The 23949-nt window shown below is 37.7% G+C and overlaps 1 protein-coding gene and 1 non-coding gene across 6 annotated transcripts in view; both read left to right on the top strand.

Moving 5' to 3' along the window:
- Ppp1r12a (protein phosphatase 1 regulatory subunit 12A) overlaps positions 1-23949 on the top strand; it is a 109131-nt gene that overhangs the window by 76563 nt on the left and 8619 nt on the right. For 2 of the 5 annotated variants that reach the window (XM_040754933.1, XM_005068051.4), the window contains exons 10-22: positions 3305-3520; positions 4887-4981; positions 5238-5342; positions 6225-6392; positions 6778-6954; positions 13405-13495; positions 14527-14727; positions 14935-15106; positions 15965-16086; positions 17101-17166; positions 19646-19662; positions 21350-21485; positions 22153-22257. In XM_040754933.1, coding sequence (XP_040610867.1) covers positions 3305-3520; positions 4887-4981; positions 5238-5342; positions 6225-6392; positions 6778-6954; positions 13405-13495; positions 14527-14727; positions 14935-15106; positions 15965-16086; positions 17101-17166; positions 19646-19662; positions 21350-21485; positions 22153-22257 — 1671 coding nt within the window. The remainder of the gene's footprint in view (positions 1-3304; positions 3521-4886; positions 4982-5237; positions 5343-6224; positions 6393-6777; positions 6955-13404; positions 13496-14526; positions 14728-14934; positions 15107-15964; positions 16087-17100; positions 17167-19645; positions 19663-21349; positions 21486-22152; positions 22258-23949) is intronic. The other 3 variants (XM_040754932.1, XM_040754934.1, XM_040754935.1) reach the window with 3 other exon arrangements.
- On the top strand, positions 9701-9864 carry LOC121143393. Its single transcript, XR_005880595.1, has one exon. It is a non-coding gene; the product is annotated as a U1 spliceosomal RNA (small nuclear RNA).

Below are 23949 nucleotides of genomic sequence, written 5' to 3'. Positions count from 1 at the left end.
TTATTCTTAAGATTTTATAACCAATTTTGACAAGACATAATGTACTCAAAATCTGAATATTTTTGATGATAGAAGAGTCTTACAGTATGGTATAACTTGTATATAACAATATTTAGAGTTTTATCTAATTTAGCATTTAGTGTTTTTAAGGGTTTTTTTAAAGATTTTGCATAAACAGACTTAAATGCAAATATATTTATGAATGAATTTGTAAGTGCATCTTAAAAGATTTTTCAGTCGAGTTCTAATTTAGGTTTCAAATCACTCCTCTGCTTTTAATATTGACACAAAGTTGTCTTGGGCTGTCCAGCCTTGTCTGTCAGAGCCTAACTATGGATTTTATGTGTGAACTCACCCCAAGGAATAGAAGCAGACAACAAACACACTGAAGATAAATGTGGAAGGAAAACTAAATCCCATAAATTGTTCTCTGACCTCCACACATGCCATGACACACATTTGCACATGCACACACATGACTGATAGACAGACAGAGGGGGGTACTTTTTTTTTTGGTTTTTTTTTGTTTGTTTGTTTGTTTGTTTTTTTGTTTTTCGAGACAGGGTTTCTCTGTGGCTTTGGAGGCTGTCCTGGAACTCGCTCTGTAGACCAGGCTGGCCTCGAACTCACAGAGATCCGCCTGCCTCTGCCTCCCGAGTGCTGGGATTAAAGGCGTGCGCCACCAACGCCTGGCTGAGGGGGGTACTTTTTAAAGTAAGAAATTTAAGACTAGGGAGCTGGGTGTGGTGGTGCACACCTTTAATTCCAATACTTGGAAGTCAGAAGCAGGCATATCTCTGTGATTCGGGGTCAATTTAGTGTACAAAGTGAATTCTGGGTCAACAAAGCTGTTACACAGAAAAGCCCTGTCTCCAAAAATGAAAAAAAGGAAAGAAAGAAAGAACAAAAAGGAAATTTAAGACTAGGAGATTTAAAGGTTGGACTGGACTAAAGAATCACAAATTTTAGAATAAACTTACTAAATGTAATATTTGGCTTGAAAGAGAAAACTACTTTCAACCTTTGGCAGAAAAAGAAAAGAAAGGATATCTAGGAGCAGACTCTTGGAGTACTTCTGTTGAAAGAGTAATAAGCAAAGGCAGGTTGTTAGCCAGAAAGAAACAGAAGTGGTCTGGAGGAAGCAAATGGAGATGTGGTATCCTCTTATATGAACAAAAGAAGGACATTTCAAGTAGGTAGGTGTAGTTGAGTATTTCAGTAGGTTTCTTCATGCACCAAGGCAAAATGAAAGGTACTTTCAAACACCTGAACTGTCTGGATCCAAATCCTGGATGTGTAAAACGGAGGTATTACTGCTCTGGTCATGTTCAGTTTAAAAGAGCAATAGTAGCTTTTCATTGTGTGCATGTAGTGTTACAGTAAGATATCTCATACACAGAACTTACCTTAGAGCTAGACAGGAGCAGACGTTTGTTAAATGTTGGCCTCTGCTTACAGGTAATTGTTATCTGCTGTCTGTTTGCTTTGTCCTGGTGGGAAAAAAAATCATTTTGCAGGAGATGCAGTTGGAGCAGGGATTGACAAAATATGGCTGATAATCCAATGCTAGTTCACTGCTTGTTTTGACATAGTAAGCAAGCAAAGAGTGATTTTAACATTTTTAAATACTTGGGGGAAAGAAATATCTAATACACTGCTTTGAGACACATTCAAATCCCGTTGCCCCAAAATAGACTAAATGGAGCATAGGCACATTCATTCATTTATGATCAATGTTTTGCAAAACCCAAAGTATAGACCTTCAACATAGAAATCAGTAAGCATTTCTGTCAATACCTAACACACTGCATAGAATATCACTAAAGTCTCATATTTGGCATGTGTGCATGTATATCTGTGTGTTGCCAAGCTTAATAGCATACTCTTAGAAGCCCAGCACTGGAGAGGCCAAGACAGAAGGGGTGCCAGGTCAAAGTCATGCTGGATTGTGTGCTGGGACACTGTATATAGGATCATGGCAATTTGTGTAGTGTCCAGGAGATGTTGCTGTATTTCTCCTTGGAGTTCTTGTTTGTTTCGTATCCTGAAATAATTCAGTGTGCGTCTGGAGAAATATGAACTGATTAGACTGTTGATAAAAATTAGTTGTAAGATGTACCAGAAGAATTTTAAAGAACTGGTTTGCTAGCATCTTGTCACTGTAACTAAACCTGTAAGTTTTAGCAAATTTGGACCATGAGTGACAAAGATTTTTCTTTGTAATAAGCAATATCTTGTTATATTTAATGGTTATGTTCTCCTCTTTGCACATTGAACATTAAAATTCTTGAACTGATGAGGTGAAGTTGATACATTGAACTATTTAAGGGTAACTAATGTATTCTTAGTATTGCTTGAAAACCCTGAAAAAGTAATTATTTATGCATAAAAATATTTTTAACTAAAATGTTGAAATTATTGTTCACTAGGAAAGTTAAATAGTAAATAAATTTAAAATTATGGTATTTGAAATATTATGAAGCCAAATGTACTTAGAAAAGTTTTCACATAGGGTGTGTAAATCACTGAAAACAAAATCCACATGCAGTAATTTGTCCACTTGTGCAGTATTGCTTTGTGCGCCATTAACTGCTTTGGAATTTTCTTCATTAAATTCCTCCCAATTACCTCTTGCTGAAGCTAGAACTTGTTTTGGTGGCTTTCAAAGGTTAGGTCATCACACAGGTTACTGGGTGTTGGTTTATTATAAAGTTGAGATGTAGGAAAGAAGTGTTGTTGTTGTTTTCCTTTTAAGCTCCCTTTTCTGTTTTCATCCTTTCAGTCTACATCTCTTGACCTGTCTTGTTTTAATTGGCTTTAGTTTGATTTCATTGCTTCTCTCATGCCTGTGGAGTCAGTAGATCCTGCATCATGGAGGCAGGGCTTGCGCAAAACTGGCATTGTGCTGGTGCCCAGTAAGAGCGAAAAATCTATGGTGAGGCATTTCTATGTGCAAGAATGTATATTGGGGTACAACATAACAAGCTTCGTATGGGTGTTGGTGCCAAAGATGCATGGTTTAAGTCCTTACAGTGTGCTCATTTTTTTTTCCTGTATCTGCATCATAATTTTCCGTGTGATATGAAGTGTGTAGTGTGGTTTTGTAAAGCTAACCTCTGGAAAGGTAGTCTGTTTACTCTTAAAGATTTAGATTCTTATATTTTTGCCTTAAGACATTAACCTCTGTAAATGTGTTTTCTTCTGAAACTGTCACTTAAAATTTTAGACATTATCTGTAAACTATTTCCAACCTAAGGCTGGTTTTGATAACTTGTTGTTTTTGTCCTTTATGAAATAAAAACAGTTTCCAACTTCAACTACAAAAATTTCTCCCAAAGAAGAAGAAAGAAAAGATGAGTCTCCTGCATCCTGGAGGTTAGGACTTAGAAAGACTGGCAGCTATGGTGCATTGGCTGAAATCACCGCATCTAAGGAGGCCCAGAAGGAAAAAGACACTGCAGGTGTGATACGTTCAGCTTCCAGTCCCAGACTTTCATCCTCTTTGGATAATAAAGAAAAGGTAATGTGCTTCATAATCTGGCTTCAGTGAACGTTAACTGCTTTTCTGGGATCATAAAATCTTCCGATCAGATTAATTTTCTCCTAGGCAACATTAGATCCTTGGGATCAACTTAACTCACCAGTGTTATAACACAGAATGCCTTGTGAGTAGCAGGAAGGTCAGTTGTATTTGCTTAAAACATTACATTTGAGGAGAATACTAAGTTTTTGAAAGCTCTTTCCAGTAATTTTTTTAGATTTATTTTATTTGATATACGTGAGTGTTTTGTCTGTGTTTGTGTGTGTGCATCACATAGGTGCCTGATACAGAATTCAGGAGAGAATGTCGGATTCCCTGGGACTGGAGTGACAGATGATTGTAGATCAGCTGGTGTAGGTGCTAGGACCCAAACGCAGGTCCTCTGCAGAGTACTGAGTATTATTAACCACTTAACCATCTCTCCAGCCCCCAGAATCTTACTTCTTGTATTAGGGAATGAGTAGGCTTATTTAGTTTTTTATTGAATACCTTTTCCAGAGCTAAAGAATACAAAGTTTTCCAGCATGTCAGCATGATCAGGTTACTGTCATCTATTATCTACAATTGCTAGGCCAGCTTTTGATCTGATACAAGTAACTTTGTCTTAATGAGCAGTTTTAATTACATTTTGAAAGACAGTATTTATGTTGCAGCAAATGGGTACCTCAAAATGGTTTTCTTAATGAATTCTCTGCAGTTGGACTTTTTTGGTCTTTTTTCAATACAGTTTTCTTTTCTCTGAGTGTTACCTTGTGTTAGACATTTTAATATGAAATTTCTTTTCACTCACTTTAATGTTTTTTTTTATAACTTTACTGTTCATTTTTTCAAGTATACTGGCAGTGTGTCAATGTCACTGACACTGCATACTCACATCCATATATTGAAGCAAATACGATTTAGATAATGTTTCTTTTTAGTGTCTTACTATTTTGAAGCATGCATTGTCGTAGTTGTAAACAGGTTATATAACAAAGGACTCCTTGTTGAACTTTATTTGAACCTTATTTCTTCAAAAGCAATAAATGTATTTTAACTTATTACACGGTCTTTAGCTTTATGGAAGTCTTAGAAAAAGCCATTAATAAGGAGTTTTTCTTCCTTTCTTGTATTATTTTCTAATTTTAACCTAAGAAAAATGAAGAGAAAACTAGTCGAGCCAGCTATTTCTGATTGCTTTTGTAGTACCTGACTGATCTGTGTCAGTTTTAAAGTTCAGGAACTAAACTATGAAAATACTGAACAATAAATTATGTAGTCATATAAGTATACATTATTGAAAACCTTTCCTTAATGTTTTCAACACACAAATTTTTTCATGCATGATTTTTTTTCCTGTTGTCAGGAGAAAGATAGTAAAGGAACAAGACTTGCATATGTCGCACCTACAATCCCGAGGCGACTAGCCAGTACATCTGACATTGAAGAGAAAGAGAACAGGTGCGTGCAGTGGGGCAGAATCTTTTATCATCTACCATGGTGTTAGGAAGTGGGGACTGTAATAGTGTGGGAAGAGATAAGACAGTGTCCCGGCACAACACCGGTTGCACAGTCCTGAAGTGATAAAGATGTACAGGCTTAGTGTATTCATAGATGGTAAGGGAGGCATTGCTGCTGAGCCAGTGAAAGAGGAAAAGTTACAAAGATGATGCACTAATCAGAATATCCCAGAATCTGAAGGCTGTTCTTTTCACAGAGACTCTTCAAGTTTGCGAACAAGTAGTTCTTACACGAGAAGAAAATGGGAAGATGACCTTAAAAAGAATAGTTCAATCAATGAAGGATCCACTTACCATAGAAGGTAATAGTGTAGTTTGTTAGTGGCTTCTCTAAAGTTCTTATGAAAACAACCCTCAATTTAACATCAGTTATGCAAATCTCTTAACTGTCACATCTTGTTTTTTGTGTTACGTTTTAATTTAAAGAAAGAATATATTTGAAGATGGTGTGAATTTGCTCTAACTTATCCTCTGCATTAATTAATTAATTAAATTTGTTATGCTGTGAAGTATCTTTTAGATTCTAACTCTGCTGAGAAACTTTATGATTGATTAAGTCACCTGAAATGGTCCAGTGTCATAATTGACTTAGTCGTTGTCTGGGACATTTCTGTTTGGACTAGAACTCAGCTATGGAAGCATTTCCATTTAGAATCTTGGTATTGCTATTTTGGAGAGTAGAAAACTACTTGAATTTTCTACAAAAAGAAGACAACTGAACTAAACTAAAAAGAGCTTCTTTCTTAACTGAGAAAGGAGAAGATGTAATGTAATATAAACTGAATGTAATGTAGACATGGGTCACTCCTAAGATTCTAACCCATGGCAAAAAACTTTTCTTCATGTGTGTCAAGTGCCTTATTTTCCTTAAATAAATCCATTCCACATTTTTGTTAGGACCAGCCTGGCATGACCTTATATGGTCTAGCACATTCTAAAAATGTACAATATTGACTGTTATTGAAGATATTTGGAGGAAATGTAAAATTCTACACTATCAAATTGGTGAAATTAATGTATACTCTAGCAAGTTGTAGATGCAACTCTTGGTGCTGGAGCTGGTGGATATGATTAGGAACACAGTTTGTTTCCTAGTGTGCGAAATTGTGTGATGGATGTATACGATAGTGATTCTAGAATACACATACAGACACACCCTATAGAGAAATGACTCTTTCCTTTAGTTGCTCCTTTGGTAGAAGACAAGATGATTTGATTAGTTCTAGTGTTCCAAGCACCACATCAACACCAACAGTTACCTCTGCAACTGGGCTTCAGAAAAGCCTACTTTCCAGCACAAGCACTACCGCAAAGAGTCCCACGGGGTCTTCCTCCGCAGGCACACAGAGCAGGTGAGTCACGGAGCGAGTCTGTGCTCAGGTCTACTGTGTGCTTATGTACGTGCATGCCTTGTTGTGTAGAAGAGCGTGGGCTCTGGATTTTTTTATTTACCTTGTTAAAATTATCCTTAAGCCAAAATTGGTTCCAAAACAAGCAATTATGCATGTCTGGGGAAGAAAAACAAAACTTTAAGTCTTGAATTATATTGCTTAAAATAAAATTTTCTTTCTCTGACAGCTCTGGTTGAGCTTTCTGATTGCTAATTGCAAGAAGTCTCATCTTGTGTTTTTTAAAAAATCCATCCCTGTTGTCACATGTTTTCGGCTTCTAGAAATTGCTTTCGTTGTTTAGCTGTTTTCCTTTTCTCTTTTTGTGTTGCTGCTTATGATGCTATAGTACCTCAAATCGTTTGTGGGCTGAGGATAGTACTGAGAAAGAAAAGGACAGTGCTCCTACCGCAGTGACCATTCCTGTTGCTCCAACTGTTGTAAATGCTGCAGCTTCTACCACAACGCTGACTACAACTACTGCTGGCACTGTTTCCTCCACATCAGAGGTCAGGGAGAGACGCAGGTGTGTAAAGGTCCTGACCACTAGTTCTGCTCATGTGCTTGCCCAGTTTTTGGTATTTTGTGTTCTTTGCTTGTTTGTTTTGTTTCGTATTCTCAGAAACGGGACAGCTATATTAGTTACTTTTCTGTTCCTGTGATAAAGCACTATGACCAATGCAACTTAAAGAAGGGAGGGGTTTTTTGTTTCATTTCGTTTTTGGCTTACAGCTCCAAGAGTTAGAGTCCATGGTGGCAGGGTGAAGACAGCAGGCGGGTGTGGCTAGAGCACAGTGATAAGGAAGCAACTGGGAACAGCAGACCACTTTGAGATCTCAGAGCCCACCCCAATGGCATACGTTCTCCAACAAGGCCACACTACAAAGCCACCTCACACAGCTCCACCAACTAGGGACCAAAGACTCAAATGTGTCCTAACGGGGACATTCTCATTCAAGCCACCTCAATGACCATTTCTCTAATAGGCTCCAGCCTACGTAAACTGACATAGCTACCCATTATTAGTTTGTTAGGGTTGTTGGCCCATCACTGAAAGAACTAATGTTTGGGGTTATCGAGAGAGAGACAGAGACACAGACACAGAGAGAGGGGGCAGAAGATACTAAGGAGATACTATATACAACATACCAATATTTATAGTTCTTGCAAAGAGAATAGATGTGTTTTAAATAGTTTTCATTTTCATCATAGATTATTGGGCTGGCAGTGTAGCTTAATAGGGAAGCCATTGCTTCACTCGCCAGACCTGGATCCACTCTTTCCTCCTCCTCCCTCCATCCACTCCCTTCCCTGATCTTCCTTCTCATACTTCTTCCCACTTCCTCCCTTCCCTCTCCCTTCCCTTCCTCCTCCTCCTCCCTTCTGCTTCCTTCTTCCTCTTTTAATTCTCAGGGAGCGGGGCAATTACAAGGCTTCTGTCTAACCCTGAGTTACACTGTAGACACTTGTATCTTAATCATAATTGTAGGTCAGAATTTCTTCTTATATGAAAAGATCCTTACTATACTTTTTTAACTTCCAGAATCCTATCTCCAACATTCCATGTGTAAACAAAATTTCAAGTGATAAGTAAAGCATAGACACACACGCGCGTGCGCACACACGCACACACCCATGTGCTCAAGAACCATGGATTGTTTCAGAATACCGTATGATTCTCTTCTCCCACTTGCCCACTCCCATCAGTGCTAGGACTCAAGCCAGGGCCTTGTGCATTCTAGGGAAGTTGTCTAGCACTCAGCTTTCAAATGGATTCTTACATCAAGTTTCTTGATTGCGTTTAAGGAGAGAATTGACATGTGGCTTTAAAAACTAGTCTTAATTTTAATGCAGGGTGTTAAAGTTTAAAAATTAAATCCTGAGGGCCAGAGAGATGGCTCAGTGATTAAGAGCACCAGAAGACCCGGGTTCATTTTCCAGCACCCACGTGGCAGCTCTCACAACTTTGTAACTCCAGTTCCAGGGCTTCCGACACACATGCACACAAACCCCAATGCACATAAAAATAAAGATAAATTATTTTTTAAAGTTAAATCTTGAATAAATTCTTAGGACAAAGATTATTCTTACAGCATAAGAAACCAAATGTGTTTCTTTTGTATCAAAGCTGAAAATAATCTTTAATACTTGAACACTACCTATCAGAGTTTTGCCTTTCTAAAAGAGTGTTTTAGGTGTAATGTCATATTACTCTGGTAGGCTTATTAGTTAAAGACGTATAAGTAAAACTGGGCCCCTTCATAGAGAATTCACAGAGGCTGCCACACCCGGGTTTTCCAGGTTCTCAGACCCTTAGTTCCCCGTGCTTTCTGCCAGCTTGGCAATACTGTCTGCCTTCAAGGACTCAGCCAGTCTCTTCCTGGGTTCCTTCCCCTTCCTTGTCTGTCTTCAGGTGTTGGCAGTAGTTACCCTTTGTCTGTAGAAATGTGATGACAGATGAAGGCCCGCTGACATTGCCTGTTTCCATGGGGGAGATGAACTCAGAAAGGTGTGCAGATCATCAGCACCGGCTTCCTCCTGCCCTCCTGGTGGAGGCTTAACAGTTCCGCTTACGCACACACATGCACACACACGCACTGGCACACACAGAGCTGACGATTTCTCCAGCTTCTTTCCTCTTGCCTGTGCTCGAGTTCATTTTCAGGGTGGGAAGGCATGCAGCCATGGGCCAGGAAGATGCACCTATTCACTCTCACAGGAGTTGCAGGAGTTAACATCTGTGGTATTTAGCCTTGCAACCTGCACCTCTCTCTTCTTCTGTAAACTCTTAGGTGTTACAATTCTGATAAGCTTCCCTAGCGGAGGCTGGCTTGAAAATGAGTTTCCCGAAGGCCTTCCATGGTTGTAGAGTTTATCCAAAAGAAGGCTCTTTGGTTGCTGGAAGTTGCCAAAATGTATCTTTTGACCTCATTTCTGTTTCATATTTCTAGAAAGTTTGTCTTGTTTCAGTGATACCTGAAATCAGTTTAATGTCTGAACTTTTTTCCACATGAAATGGTTAATTGAAAATTTCAATACACTGCTAGCCTTTTCTGGTTATCTTTTAATTAAATCCTACCAGCGGTTTTGAAATGCATATAGTTACAAATTTGCCTTAAAATATATACAATAAAATAACATAAAAATATATTGGGCAGGACTGGGAATTTGACTCAGTAATAGAATACTTGCTAGCATGTGTGAGGTCCTGAGTTTGGTCATGAGTGCTAGGAATTAAAAAAGAAAATAAATTATGATTAAAAAATAAAGTAATACTTACCTGGCGGGGGAGATACCATGATCAGGAAGGTGGTTTTCCCATGGCGAGGCTTATCCATTGCACTCCAGATGTGCTGACACCTGCGTTTTCCCCTAATGCAGGAAACTCGACTGCATAATGTGTGGTAATGGGGAACTGTGTTCACACTCTCCCCTGAAAAAAATTAATATATTTATCACATTAAGTACTTTAAATATGCACTTTAAGATCTAATATAAAGCTACATAGCACACTTAAATTATCATAGTTTCAAGACTATTTACAGTTTCCTCTTTTTAGTTAAAAACCCAACGCATTTTTCTTACAAGTAATTCCTTATTCACACAGAACTATTGCTTTAGGATAGTAACTCTCTTACACTGTTTTCTTAGCTTTCCCATTTGTCTTTTAAATGTAAAAAGACAAATACACCTCTGAGCTAGACAAGGTGGCCTATGCCTGTAATCCTAGCATCCAGGAGACTGAGAAAGAAAAGTCAAAAGACAAAAACCAATCTGTACTTACATAGTGACGTCCAAGCCAGTCTGGATTGTATAGTAAAACCTGTTAAAAGAAAACAAAAGTATTTACAGGGGGACTGGAGAGAGGGCTCAGTGGTTAAGAGCATTGACTCCTCTTCCAAAGGACCTAGGTTCAATTCCCAGCACCCATGTGGCAGCTCACAACTGTCTGTAACTCCAGTTCCAGAGCATCTAACACCCTCCTACAGAGTATATACAGGCAAAAAACCACAATCACACATTAAATAAATAAATCTTTTTTAAAAAGATAGTATTTACTCTGGAAGGAAAGAAGCTTAAGTGTGAAGCGAGAAGGTTGTTACTCAGCTTTTTAAATGTATGATTTGATTGCCCAGTTAAAATAGCATTTAATTCAGTTAATAAATATCAGCAAAATAAAATCTTGTAAAATAAATCATTAGAAAAAAGTGTTCAAAAAAGAAAAGAGTTTCTATTGGTTAATATGCTAATTGGAGACAGATATTGCACAGAAAATTAAAGTGCACAGATCTCACAAGCTCTTTCAACTAGCAGCTTACCTCCTTAACCTGCATATATTAAACATTTATGAAAAACTAACATACTTGGAAGTGGATTTGAAAAGAGCCCAGGCTTATTGGAATAAAGGGTAAGATAACAGGTTAGAGCTCTTTACCTGAAGGATAGAATAGATAGTGACGTGGGACTGGAGAGATGGCTTGGTGGACTAGGTGCTTGCTATGTAAGTCTGAGGATTGGAATCCAGATCCCCAGAATTCACAGAAATGCCAGGTGGCTGTGGCAAGGGAGCTAGCCCAGTTAGATATAACCAGCTAGCTCTGGGTTAAGTGAGAGACCCTGCCTCCGTGTATGAGTTGGAGCACAAATGAGAAAAGCTGCTGGTGTCAGCCTCAGGCCTTCACATGCACACATACATGCTCATACAACCATGTCATTCCCCACACACACATACACACAACCAGAGCACACACCTACCTACACAGGAGACAGAAAAAGAATGACGTTGATTTTTCATACAGAGCTGAATTCAGAACCCAGTAGTCCATGTTCCTATTTTACTTACAAAGCAGCTCATGGAGGCTGAGGTGATAGATGTAGTTATCCAGTCTCCTTAAGATTCCATCTTTTTATCTGGTAGAATCCACAAAGAGCCCACATGTGCAAAAATAAATGCAGAGAGAGAGAGCGCTGTATTTTCCAGACTGAGGAAGAGTGACATTCAGTAGATGTCACATACATGGGGGGGGGGCTTCTTTATTTAAGTAATTTTGGTAAATACATGTTACTTTCTTTACTACATTGCAATTCTTTACATGTATAAACCCTTATGATACAGCAGAATGCTTTTAGATTTTAATACCAGAATTATTGAGTTTTCTGTTCATTCTTTCAAACCCCTTGACAGAAAATTCTGTGTAATTGTTAATGGAAAAATTGGAAGTATCTGTTACACGTGAGTAAAAACCAGGAAAATTGGTCATTGATAGAAGGAGCATTTTAAGACAGTGGTAGAATGAGCCATATCAACATAGTGTGACATAGTGGATGAAGGGATATCAGGTTCCAAATGCACTTATTTATACATCGTTCACTTTACAGTGATACTGAGGAAACCATGTCTAATAGATTCTAATTAAGACTGTAAGAAAACTTCATGTAAGGAAAAGTTGATAGACAAAATGTCTTGTTTATTGATTTTTTTCCTGTCTCCACTTTTAGAAGTACACACTAAAGTTGTGTAGTTTTAAACAATTTAGGTCAGAAGGAGTATTTTGGTGAGATTGATTCAGTAAGAAGGAACTGTTGTGTGAGATGCCTCAGTCACAGGAGAAATACTCCTTAAGGCAGACAGTGTTGCTGTGACAGCAGACAAATATCTCCAGGATTTCAGCAGTGTCAAGGTGAAAACTGTTGTGAATACAGATGGTAAGAGGTAAAAAAGAAAAGAAAAAAAAGAGTAAGGAGGTTGAGTATGTGACCTCCTAGATTCTCTGAATCTGGAGTTTTGAAGGAGCCGTAGAAGAAATAGAAGCCGCATGAAAGTCATAGTCAGCCTGGGAGCTTCCTGTGCTTTCATGGACATCATCCAGTTACAGACTAGAATGACGAAAATCCTTTTAAAAGTTGTATTTGAATAAAGAAGGTTAACTCAGCTATTAACTAGGCTTTGGAGAGCAGAGCAGGTGGAATGAACTCAAATCTCCATAGAAGATAGAGAACGTTTCCGGAAAGATGTGAGTTCAGTGACAGTGTTCATGATTGAACTTCCCTAAGTAGTGTTGATTACCAGAGACAACTCTTCATCTCCTTTGCAGATTATTTAGTCCTTGTTCAAAATGTGAACAAAAATATAATTTGTAGCTGAGCAGTGGTGGCCCATACCTTTAGTCCCAGCACCCAGAAGGCAGAGACAGGTGGATCTCTGTAAGTTCACGGCCAGTCTTGTCTACAGAGCAAGTTCCAGGACAGCCAGGGCCACACAGAAAAATGGTCTTCAAAACAAAACTAAAGAATATGATTTGTAAATAATTAAATAACAGGAATAAAGAGTGTCCCCATCTCAATACAATTGTCTGACATTTGCAGTAGAGACTTTAAGTCATACATACTACTAAATAGATTTGTGGAGCCCTAGAAAAGTAACATAGAATGAGTTGTTTCACAGTGGAGGTTAGATTCACCCTCTCCATATCTGTGAACTGGCCCTTTGCTATGAAATGTTTCTTCCAATAGAGCAAGACATAATTGTCTATTCTCTAGTTAAATTAACCTGTACCATTAAATATAACAAGGAAGAAGTCAGCATGCTATATTGAGTATAACTAGTTCTTGTCTAGAAAGAAATGATCATGGCCTGAAGAGCTTACTCAGGGTTGGGAGAACTTGTTCTTCTAGAGGACCGGGATTGGGTTGCCAGCACCCACATGACTGTTGATAGGATAGCCATCTGTAATCTACTCCCAGGGAATCCATTGGCTTTTGTGGGCATCAGGCAGGCAAGTAGTACAGACATACATGAAAGCATACACATAAAATAAAAATTAAAGTTATATTGCATTAATGAAATGTAGGTGCATTTTCTAAAGATTTTTTTCAACTCACTAAACACTATGCTTGCTTGTTTTAATCACAAACATCGATGACTATTTCTTTTCATAAATACTGAATCTCTAACAAGTTTTATTTATTACTGTAGGTCATACCTCACTCCTGTTAGGGACGAAGAGTCTGAATCCCAAAGAAAAGCAAGATCTAGACAAGCAAGACAGTCTAGAAGGTCAACACAGGTATATTTAATGTGTATGATATAAAGAACACGTAGATAATTAATACATGCCCTTATATTTTCACTTTGCTATATGAATAATCAAAAAAGATAAAGGTTGTTGTAGTTATCCTTTCCTAACCTTTGTCTATAAGGTTACACTTTTGGTATCACATTACTTCTAATTAGTCCTTTGTCTCTTTGAGCATTGTTGTTAATCCTCTGTTCCCAATTTGGTTTCTGGTACAGAGTATTCATAAGTGTTAAATGAATTAATTGCATGATGGCTTAGTTTTGTTTTGTCTTCAAAACAGGGTTTCTCTGTGTAGCCCTGACTGTCCTGAAACTCACTTTGTAGACCAGGCTGGCCTTGAACTCAGAGACCCTCCTGTCTCTGCCTCACAAGTGCTGAGATTAAAGGCTTGCACCACTCTCCGGCATATGATGCCTTATAATTATTAAAGTCTTATGAATATGTGGAGGTGGAGGAATGGAGAATAGGCCTGGTGTTCAGTATAGGAAATAGCAAGTACAAGAACAGTATCTCTCAGGGTAGTTACTGTCTTACTTCCTACTCATTGTTCTGATTATGATAGATATCTTCCCTACAGTTGAGGAACTCCACCCTTTGAACCTTACAATTACTTGCCTTTCGAAGCATTACGTTTGCTTGGTCTTAAAAGCTATTTTTATCATTTAGCTTGTTTTCAATGGTCTAACCTGAAAACAGTACTTACTTATTGAAGACTTTATCAAATATCAAATTTAATGTGTGAAAATGAATCCACGTAGTGTATTATATAAATAGTATATTGTATGGATTGGCTCTTCTTCTGAAATATAGATTTTTTCCATTTTCTTAGTATTTTGTTAGTTTATAAAGATAGACTGTTTCTTATCTATAGTCACAACTTTCCCAATTCCTGTCATTATTGCTATTTGTAAGAGTGTAATTTTCTATATTAAAATTACACTCATATTTGATTTATCAGCTTGTGAAATTTTTTAATGACCTTTAATGTGTCTCACTATTTATGCCTTTCTGGTATACAGGGCGTAACCCTGACTGATCTTCAGGAAGCTGAGAAAACAATAGGAAGAAGTCGTTCCACAAGAACCAGAGAACAAGAAAATGAAGAGAAAGAAAAGGAGGAAAAAGAAAAACAGGATAAAGAGAAGCAAGAAGAAAAGAAGGAGTCAGAAACATCTAGAGAAGATGAATATAAGCAAAAGTATTCCAGATCATACGATGAGGTAGGTGATGGTGTGGGCGTCAAGTGTCATGAGTGATCTTAGGTGTTCTGCTGAGATGTATGGCCTAATAAGCTGGGTGAGATACGTGGAAGAGTTGGGCCAGAGTCTGAGTGGCTTCGGCATGATGAGACTGGTACTTGTTCTTTGAAGTCAGCGTTGTGTCTTATGTCTACTGTTTCCAATGGGTTCATCTTCAATGTTTCACAGACTTACACACGTTACAGACCAGTATCAACCTCCAGTTCCACCACTCCGCCATCCTCTTCACTGTCTACTGTCAGCAGTTCACTCTATGCTTCAAGTCAGCTAAGCAGGCCCAACAGTCTTGTAGGTATAACTTCTGCCTACTCCCGGGGATTAACGAAAGACAATGAAAGAGGTAAGAAATCACTTTTTCTCTCCAGTCGTCCTTTGAGGAGGCTTCCGTCCTTAACAGTGCTCTCAGAAAGACCATCTCAGACTGATTGAACAGAGACAGTGCGAGCAGTCGTGTTCCGTGTGTTCAAAGGCCCCTGTAGTCTTGTAGTACGGAAGCCATTTGCAGGGAGGAAACAGCAGTCATGTTCATATGAGTTGCTTTTAATGAAAGATAGATGTATTTTTCAGAAGAAAGAGTTTGCCCTTAGGATGGAGATGAAGTGACTGCAGTGGTAAGACAGTAGAAAGCAGCTGATGCGGGTTTCCCACCGTCTGCCCCATCATCGTCTGCTTTTTCCTCTCATGTTAGTAACTGGAGCCTGCTCTTCCCATCAGCCCCTGGTTTTCTACTTGCAAATATTGTGTCTTTAGGAAATGTTTCCAGTTTGAACAGTAAGAAAGTAGAGATAATTTGTTCTCATGACCAAAAAAAAATGTGCCTTAATGGGAGATTGAAATGCATGCTTGTATCAAATACACACGCGTACTGATGGAGGCAAAAATTATTTTTAATTGGAGAAATGTAGACTTCACCTAAGAAGCTAACTTAGAATTGGGGTGTGGCTGTTTTTACATTTGTTAATTTTGTATGTGCTGGGAAAGGACAGATGTATGAGGGTAAGTTTGGTGGCTCACCTGTGGGGGTCAGAGACAGGTTGTCAGACTTTGTTCTCCCCTTCCACCATGTGGGCCCTTGGCTTGGCAGCAACTGTATTTACCCACTGAACCATCTAGCCAGCCCTAGAATTGTTTTGTCGTATGCTTGTAAAGACATTGTCAAGATGAAATGTAATCATGCGGGTTATGTAATCCATAATAGAGGGAGAGAAGAAAGAAGAGGAAAAAGAAGGTGAAGATAAATCACAATCTAAATCAATCAGAGAGCGACGGAGACCTAGAGAGAAAAGGCGGTCTACTGGAGTTTCCTTTTGGACACAAGATGTGAGAGCCTGTTAGAAACCCTTGACCGTACAATACACTTAACCTTCCCAGTGCTTCTTCAGAGCTGCTACGTCCCTGAGAGCATATATGTTTTAAGTCATTAGTCCATCTTTACATTTTAAATGCTTTAGAAACAGTCAGACACACATAGATAACCTGGTAAATGTAGCCTCTCGATATTTTTTCTGCTTTTAACATTTTTTTAGTAATTGCTTCACAAAACTGAGGGTCAAATTGGAGCAACAAGCATTTTTTGGCAGTGAGATACAACCTCAGTCCATAAAACCTTTTTATTAAAGTGTGATCTTTATCCAGAAACATAATTAATAAATATATAGCTTCATGACGGCATAAACATAGCTATACAAAGTCCCCATACACTCTCAGTGTTTATCATCGTCACTTTTTAATGTCAACTGGTAAGCACATTTGAGTACAACTGTATTCTGTTTTTGAAGTATATCTATGCTGTTATATGTAGCAATACATTTACTTTCCTGGCTATAAAAAATGAATCTCTAAATTTTATACATTACTCCATTGAAAAAGCAGAAGGCGCCAGGCTGTGGTGGTGCACTCCTTTAATCCCAGCACTCAGGAGGCAGAGGCAAGCGGGTCTCTGAGTTCGAAGCCAGCCTGGTCTAGAGTGAGTTCCAGGACAGGCTTCAAAGCTACACAGAGAAACCCTGTTTGGGAAATTATGAACCTTTTTCTTAAAGCAGTTCTCTGTCAGAAGTATAACTTTTAGTTTCTGAGCTACAGGCAAAAACTATTAAAAATAAAATACCTTAGTTTTTAAAATTGGGAAATAATGTATAAATGATAAGGAAAAAATACGGGGAAAAGCAAATGTATTTTGTTTCCTTTAAAATTTTTAATAGTGAAAAGCTTGAACATACATAAAAGTTTCATGGTATATCTACACAGAGTTATCTTAAATTGAAAAAAATGAAAAGTAGCAAATGTTCAGCATCTGTGTCTGTTTTTATAACTTGGTTTGACAATGTGCTTTAGAGTGATGAAAATGAGCAAGAGCGGCAGTCGGATACAGAAGATGGTTCCAATAAGAAGGAGACCCAGGTAAATGCCATTAGCTCATTCTGCACACTCTTTCAAGTTGCCTTTTAACCATGCTCAACTTTTTGCATTCATTCACAATAGTTATTGCATGCTAATCTGCCCGCTGCTGGCAGTGTGAGTAATGACTGATTCAGATTTGGGTGAGCTGAGAAGGACATGGAGAATGTTTTAGAAGTGACAGAAGGAGAGTTACAGCAACTGTATGTGGGTACGGTTTATTTTAACTTAAACTTCAGAGTTGAACAAGTGAAAAAGGAAGGAACAAAAAGGTAAAACTAAAGAAATGTAAATGTATACTGGTCAAAAGAAACTATCTGAAAGGTACTCAGAAGTGGCAGGAATCTAGAAGTCATAGGCTCAGGTTTCATTCCTGAAGTTGGCAAAGTTGTGATCTAAAGAAAACATGCCTCTGCCTTTCTTTACACATTTTTAGAATTGATTCTCCAAAGGAGTTTTCTTCTAATCATTCCTTAGTCGCACCACATAATCAAGGGTCTTTTGAAAAGCCTGCCCCGCCCCCATCGGTCCAGTTGCAGCTTTACTTGGCTATTTTTATGCCTCCCCTGTTGGCTGTCCAGAATAACAAGGTATTTAAATGCTCTATTCGCATGTTCTAGGTAACTGTGGACATTGCTTCTAGGTCCCAGTATACCTATTTTGACTCAAGGTACTTTTGATCTTGAGGTAAGTTGGTGGATAGCCAGCACAATGAGTAAATTAGTACTGACTTGAGAAGTTCAGCAGGTAAACTTGCTTGCCATATGGACCTGGTGACCTAAGTTTGATCCTTAGAGCCTACATGGCAGAAGGAAAGAACCAACTCCTAAGGGTTGTCCTCAAGTATGTACCCCATACACATATAGCATCAATATCATCTTCATCATCCTAAAATTTTAATTAAGATATGTATCAGAAGCCTTAAGAAAATGTCCAGGTTTTTAAGTTTATATTTCCACTTCTAGATTTATATTCCCAAGGATGTAAATGAAGTATGTAAAGATAACTCTATAGGGTATACATTAAAACATTGCTTGAAAAAGAAAACATTGAAAAAAGAGAGACTAAATGTATGTGCATAAGTTCCTATTACTTGTATATTTGTATGGGTGTTATATTACAGAATAATTAACAGCTTTGTCTGGGGATTGGATGAGTAGGTGGGAAAGCATAGAAGTTTATATACTGTAGACATTTATGTGAATTTATTAATTAAAAAGTTGTAAAGGGTATTTTTATCTTGGAAAATTTTTAAATAGGGAGCAAGAACATACTAAATGAAGTAAGCAAGACACAGAAAAACAGATACTCTATGGTTCCCCTTATTCAGACTCAAAAAACAGAAAGTCAAGTTGTGTTCACCAGGACTGGGGGTTGAATAGGAAGAGTGAGGTAGGGGTTTGTGTAGCTTTCATAGCATTGTGAATATATGTAACACTAAGTATTACATACAATTTAAATCATTTAAGTTTTGATTTAAAATCATTTAGAAAGAATTTGATTGATTTCTGACTGTTAGAGTCAGTGAACAAAACTGCTGATAAATGTGTCATGTATGTGTTTTAGTTGTCTGTTTCTAGAATTTAATAGCCTTCTAAATCTTCTTAAAATTCTTAAATTTCTATAAAACTAAAGTCTTCAGTTTTATAAGCATATTAAGTACTAGGAGCAAGGGAAAAGTGAATTTTGCAAAGGAAATTTGAACAGATTTTAGTATTAGTAAACCATTGTTAGTCTGAAAAAGACTAAACTGTTCTGAAGGAACACAGTAATTTTAGAACATTTAAAAGTTACAAATATCCAAACTCAAGAGTCTTAACAACCCAATTCTGAGTAGTTATTTTACAGAAATAAAAATCAATTGATAGTAGAAGGGGGGAACTAAATACCACCCCCAGAAAATGTTATATTCATCCCAATTGATGATTGTTTATCCTATTAGCCATATCATGATAAGAAGAGTTATGGGAACTTCAGTGTAGAGTGCTGGAAATAATCATATTTCTATAGGTTAATTGCTAAATCCTGAAGGAATATACAGCTGTTGGTAGGGTTTTAAATAAGCATTATGTATACTATTCTACAGAAAACATGATGTCCACCTGTCTGCAAAAGCGAGGGTGGGTAAAGTAGGAACTGAGATGTCACAGTAAATTTCCTATGGTACTTCCTCCTGCTGGGTGATAATAAGTAATGGTGTTTTTCTTAGTCCTTTTTACTTTTCTTCTATTTAAAAAACAGTGTAATCTCAGGGTTGCAGGAATTCAACAGAAAATGTTTCAAAATGAAATTGTATGGATTGGTACATGTAAAAATACAGTGATTCTATATTTTACAATTTCTCTACAGTGTAAGAATGAATAAGTTTGTTTAATAGAATGAAAATCATTGTTACATTATATTTTCTTCCTCAATTTCAATTAATAGTTGAATAACAGAATAAAATTTAATACGCATTTTGTTTTTTGTTTTTACTTTCTAGACGGATTCTGTTTCTAGGTATGTTTAATTTTTTTCCTGATAATTTTTTCTCATTTTTACCTTTGATAAAGAATGTGTTGCTGGATACTTATGAATTTTGTAGATTTATAGAATTAAGTGAACAATAAAAATCTGAAAAGTTGTAGAAGACCTTAGGCAGCAAGTGAAGTGCTTGCTGCCAACCCTGACACCCTGTTTCTCTGTGCAGGACCCATGCAGTGGAATGGGAGAGCCAGCTCTCTCAAGTTTCCTCTCACAGATCATGCGTGCTGTGTCACACATACAAAGTAGACAAGTCCTTAAAATACATAATCGTTTAAAAATTAATTAAGATGGCAGGCGGTGATGGCACATGCCTTTAATCCCAACACTTGGGAGACAAAGGCAGGAGGGTCTCTGTGGGTTCGAGGTCAGCATGTTATACAGAGTGAGTTCCAGGACAGCCAGAGCTACACAGAGAGACCCTGTCTTGGAAAAATAAAAAAAGAAAGAAAATGGATGAATGGAGATTTTTTTTCTCACCATCTAGCTCAAAAATCACTCAATCCTGGATTCTAATCTGGATTCATTTCCCTTAGCACAGCTGTGGACCAGAGTCCTTGTGAAACTAAGAATAAATTTTATAACTGGTGATTCTATTGAACTGAAATGTAAAGCGATAATGCTTATCAGAAAATGAAACACAAACTCATAACCAATAACAAAGGAATTCAGTTGCTGAGAACACACTCTTCCTGTTTAAGACAAACCCCATTATTTCACACTTAGGAAATTAATTCATTATTGTAACATGCATTCTTCCCACCAGCCTGGTCCCAGAGCCGCATCAGTCACAAATGAACACAAAGGGCACTATATTAATTATAAAGCTGTTGGCCTTTTGGTATGGTCTCTTAATGGCTAGCTCTGACTTAATTATTAACCCATAATTACTAATATGTATATATATATTTTTTTTTAATAAGGTCTTCTTTTACAGAGAACACAGCCTGAAACATCCTCTTTTCCTGGGATCACATGGCAACTCCCTACTATTGACTACATTTCCCAGAATCCTCCTTGACTTCTAGCCCCACGTATCTTGCTTCCCTATTGGCCAACAGTGCTCTATTTATCAACCAATCAGACAAGCATATAGACAAAAGGACTTCCCCATCCCATAATTTCATCAAATCTAAGATGCTAGTAATTTTTTTTTGTTTTGTTTTGGTTTTTTTTTTTTTTTTGTTTTTTTTCGAGACAGGGTTTCTCTGTGGCTTTGGAGGCTGTCCTGGAACTCACTTTGTAGACCAGGCTGGCCTCAAACTCACAGCGATCCACCTGCCTCTGCCTCCCGAGTGCTGGGATTAAAGGCGTGCGCCACCAACACCCGGCCCGATGCTAGTAATTTTAAACACTACTATATATCACGAAGAAAAGTATAGGTTGGACTATAATGAATCATGTTATAAAGTGTGATGATAAAATCTGAAAAGGTCATGTAAAACCTTAAATAATTTGCCATAATATGAAACTAGATTGGACTTTTAGTTACAGAAATTCAGAATAACTTCCTGTTTTCATGTATCACAAAAATTGATAACAACTTAAAGAGACTATTTATTACTTACTGTTTGGGATTATCAAGGTGCTCTAGACTAAATGTGTACTAACATAATTTGTGGAAGCCTATAATAAAGGTTTGTTTTCAACTCATCTTTTGCAGGTATGACAGCAGTTCCACGTCATCAAGTGATCGGTATGATTCTTTGCTGGGTCGCTCTGGTTCATATAGTTACTTAGAAGAAAGAAAACCTTATAGTAGCAGGCTAGAAAAGGATGACTCTGCTGACTTCAAAAAGGTATTAAGGCTATTTAGTTTTGTGTGTGTGTGTTACTTTAATATGTGTGTGTGTCTATTATTTTAATACTATTCTGTAAAGCTTGTTTATAAAGAAATTGGGTTTGTTTTGTTTTGGTTTTGATTTTTTGAGGGAGTTTTGTTGTGTAGTATCCCTGGCTGTCTTGGAACTCACTCTGTAGACCAGTCTGCCTTTAAACTCACAGAGATCTACCTGCTCTGCCTCCAAGTACAGGGATTAAAGGCTTGTACCACCACACGCAGCTGAAATCAGTATTTGAAATGCCTTATTTTATTATTAGTTTCTTACAGCTAGTGGTATAACATGTAAATAACCATGTCTTAGAAAAGAAAAGTCCCCGGGGTTTATATTTGTTGTCTCTGTCTATTGCTGGAATGAGCTGGAAAGGGCCAGTCAGAAGGTAGGAAGTGTGCATATTTATACAGATATATTTTGTTTCCTCATCTTTCCATCTGTTCTTTAGACAGAACCTTAGTGTTTAGACTGACCTCAAACTTGCAAGTTACTTCTAAGTGACCTGTATCAATTTAAATAATTAAAATATATTGTCAGTGTATAATATAAATTTTTCTACTTTAACATTTTAGTCATTGAGATCTCTCTAGAAGAGTCATGAAAGTAATCTCTTCTTCCTTAACTTTTCTAGCTTTATGAACAAATTTTAGCTGAAAATGAAAAGCTGAAGGCACAGCTACACGATACAAATATGGAACTAACAGATCTGAAGTTGCAGTTGGAAAAGGCTACCCAGGTTTGTACCTTTTCTTTGTTAGTCTCAAGATAGCAGAAATGACTTAGTATATCTAAGAGTATGCATCTATTTTTTCTGTGGTATTATTTCTGAACATATGTTTGGTTAACTTTAATGCTTTATTTAGTAATAAAAGGGAATCAACATAATTAACAGTTAACTAAATATTGATTTTTGGAATATAAAAATACAGAAGTATAGTCATATGGAAAGAATTCCAGGGTCTTTTGTGATGAAGAAAGTTGAGCCCTAAAGTTTGCATATTCAAGGCTGAGCTACATCTTCAGCCTCCCAAATGGAGAGAGGGTCAGTGGTTAAGAGCACTAGTTGCTCTTCCCAAGGGCTCAGGTTTGATTCCCAGCATCGATTTGGTAGCTCACAATGGTCTATAACTTCAGTCCCAGGTCATCTGATGTCCTCTTCTGATCTCCATGGGCACCTCGGACACATGGTACACAGACATACATGTAGGGAAAACAGCCCTATATATAAAGTTGGGTTTTCTTGTTTTTGTTTTTAATTTAAAGAAAAATTTTTTTGTTGTTCAAATGAAAGTGATTTGAGGGCCTGGCTCAGCAATTTAATGCTTCCTGCTAATCTAGAGGACTCAAGTTCATTCAGTTCTTAATATCCAGTTGTCTCACAGTTGCCTGTAACTCCAACCCCAGGTTCTATACCCATGTCTACCTGCCTGCCTGCCTCCCTTCTTCCCTCCCTCCATCCCTCCCTCCCTCACACAATCACACACACACACACACACACACTCACACAAAACACACAACATACAGTACTTGTTAAAACATTCTTGTTATAATAGTGCTGAAGGATGATAATGTTTACTCTTTATAACTAGCTTCTTTCTTTGGAACATATTAGTGATGCCAAAGCTCAGAATTTTGTATCTGAAACTTGGAATTGTCTCTCACTATTGAGAAATAGAAATAGATATATTTCCTCCCCCTATCATTTCAAACAAACAAGAAAACAAAAAATCGATCAAAGTAAGGAGCTTCATATTTGAAATCTTACAGAGTGCTTTGTGGGCTGCACTAACTTAAGAAAACACTTGTTTACCAGCTGTTAAAGTTCAACTTGAAAGAACTGTTCACCTCTGAATGATGCTACATGCTTCTTTCTGAAAGTTCATTTTCCATGTTGAGCTCTTATTAGCAGGTCTCTTCACCTCTCATTTCTAACTGCTGCTGTATTAGGAAGTACTTGTCTACTCACAACAGATGATGTGTGGATACCAGAGTCAGGTGAACTGTAGAGGGTTAAACACATGCAGTCTGTTGTGAAGATAAATAGAAAAGTAAGGCAGACAAGAGCATGCTTCATAGCACAGCTCGAAATAACTGGCAAGCGCTCCAGGTTGCAAGGTAACTGGCCAGGCCTTGGAGCACATAACAAGTACACCGAATGTGGTTTTTCTCTAGGGATTGGTCGTGTTTTCTCAGTGAAGTTACCATTTACTGTTCACCTGGTGTGACTCTGTTATATTGTGAATCAGTTAAGCTGTGTGTCCTCTGCTGAACTGGCTTTTCTGTGCCCCTCCTTTTCTCTATGTTGTTTATCACCTAATTTTTCCTGTTGGGTCAGTTGAGATTAATCTCTCTTACTCAAACTCTGTGGAGGAGACTTGATAGTAGTCAGTTACTATCCAGAACAGATCTGCCTGCTAATGTTACTTGC

The sequence above is a fragment of the Mesocricetus auratus genome, unplaced genomic scaffold, assembly GCF_017639785.1.
Source record: "Mesocricetus auratus isolate SY011 unplaced genomic scaffold, BCM_Maur_2.0 Super-Scaffold_100011, whole genome shotgun sequence".
Taxonomy (NCBI): Eukaryota; Metazoa; Chordata; class Mammalia; order Rodentia; family Cricetidae; genus Mesocricetus; species Mesocricetus auratus.
This window is presented reverse-complemented; position numbering and strand designations above follow the sequence as displayed.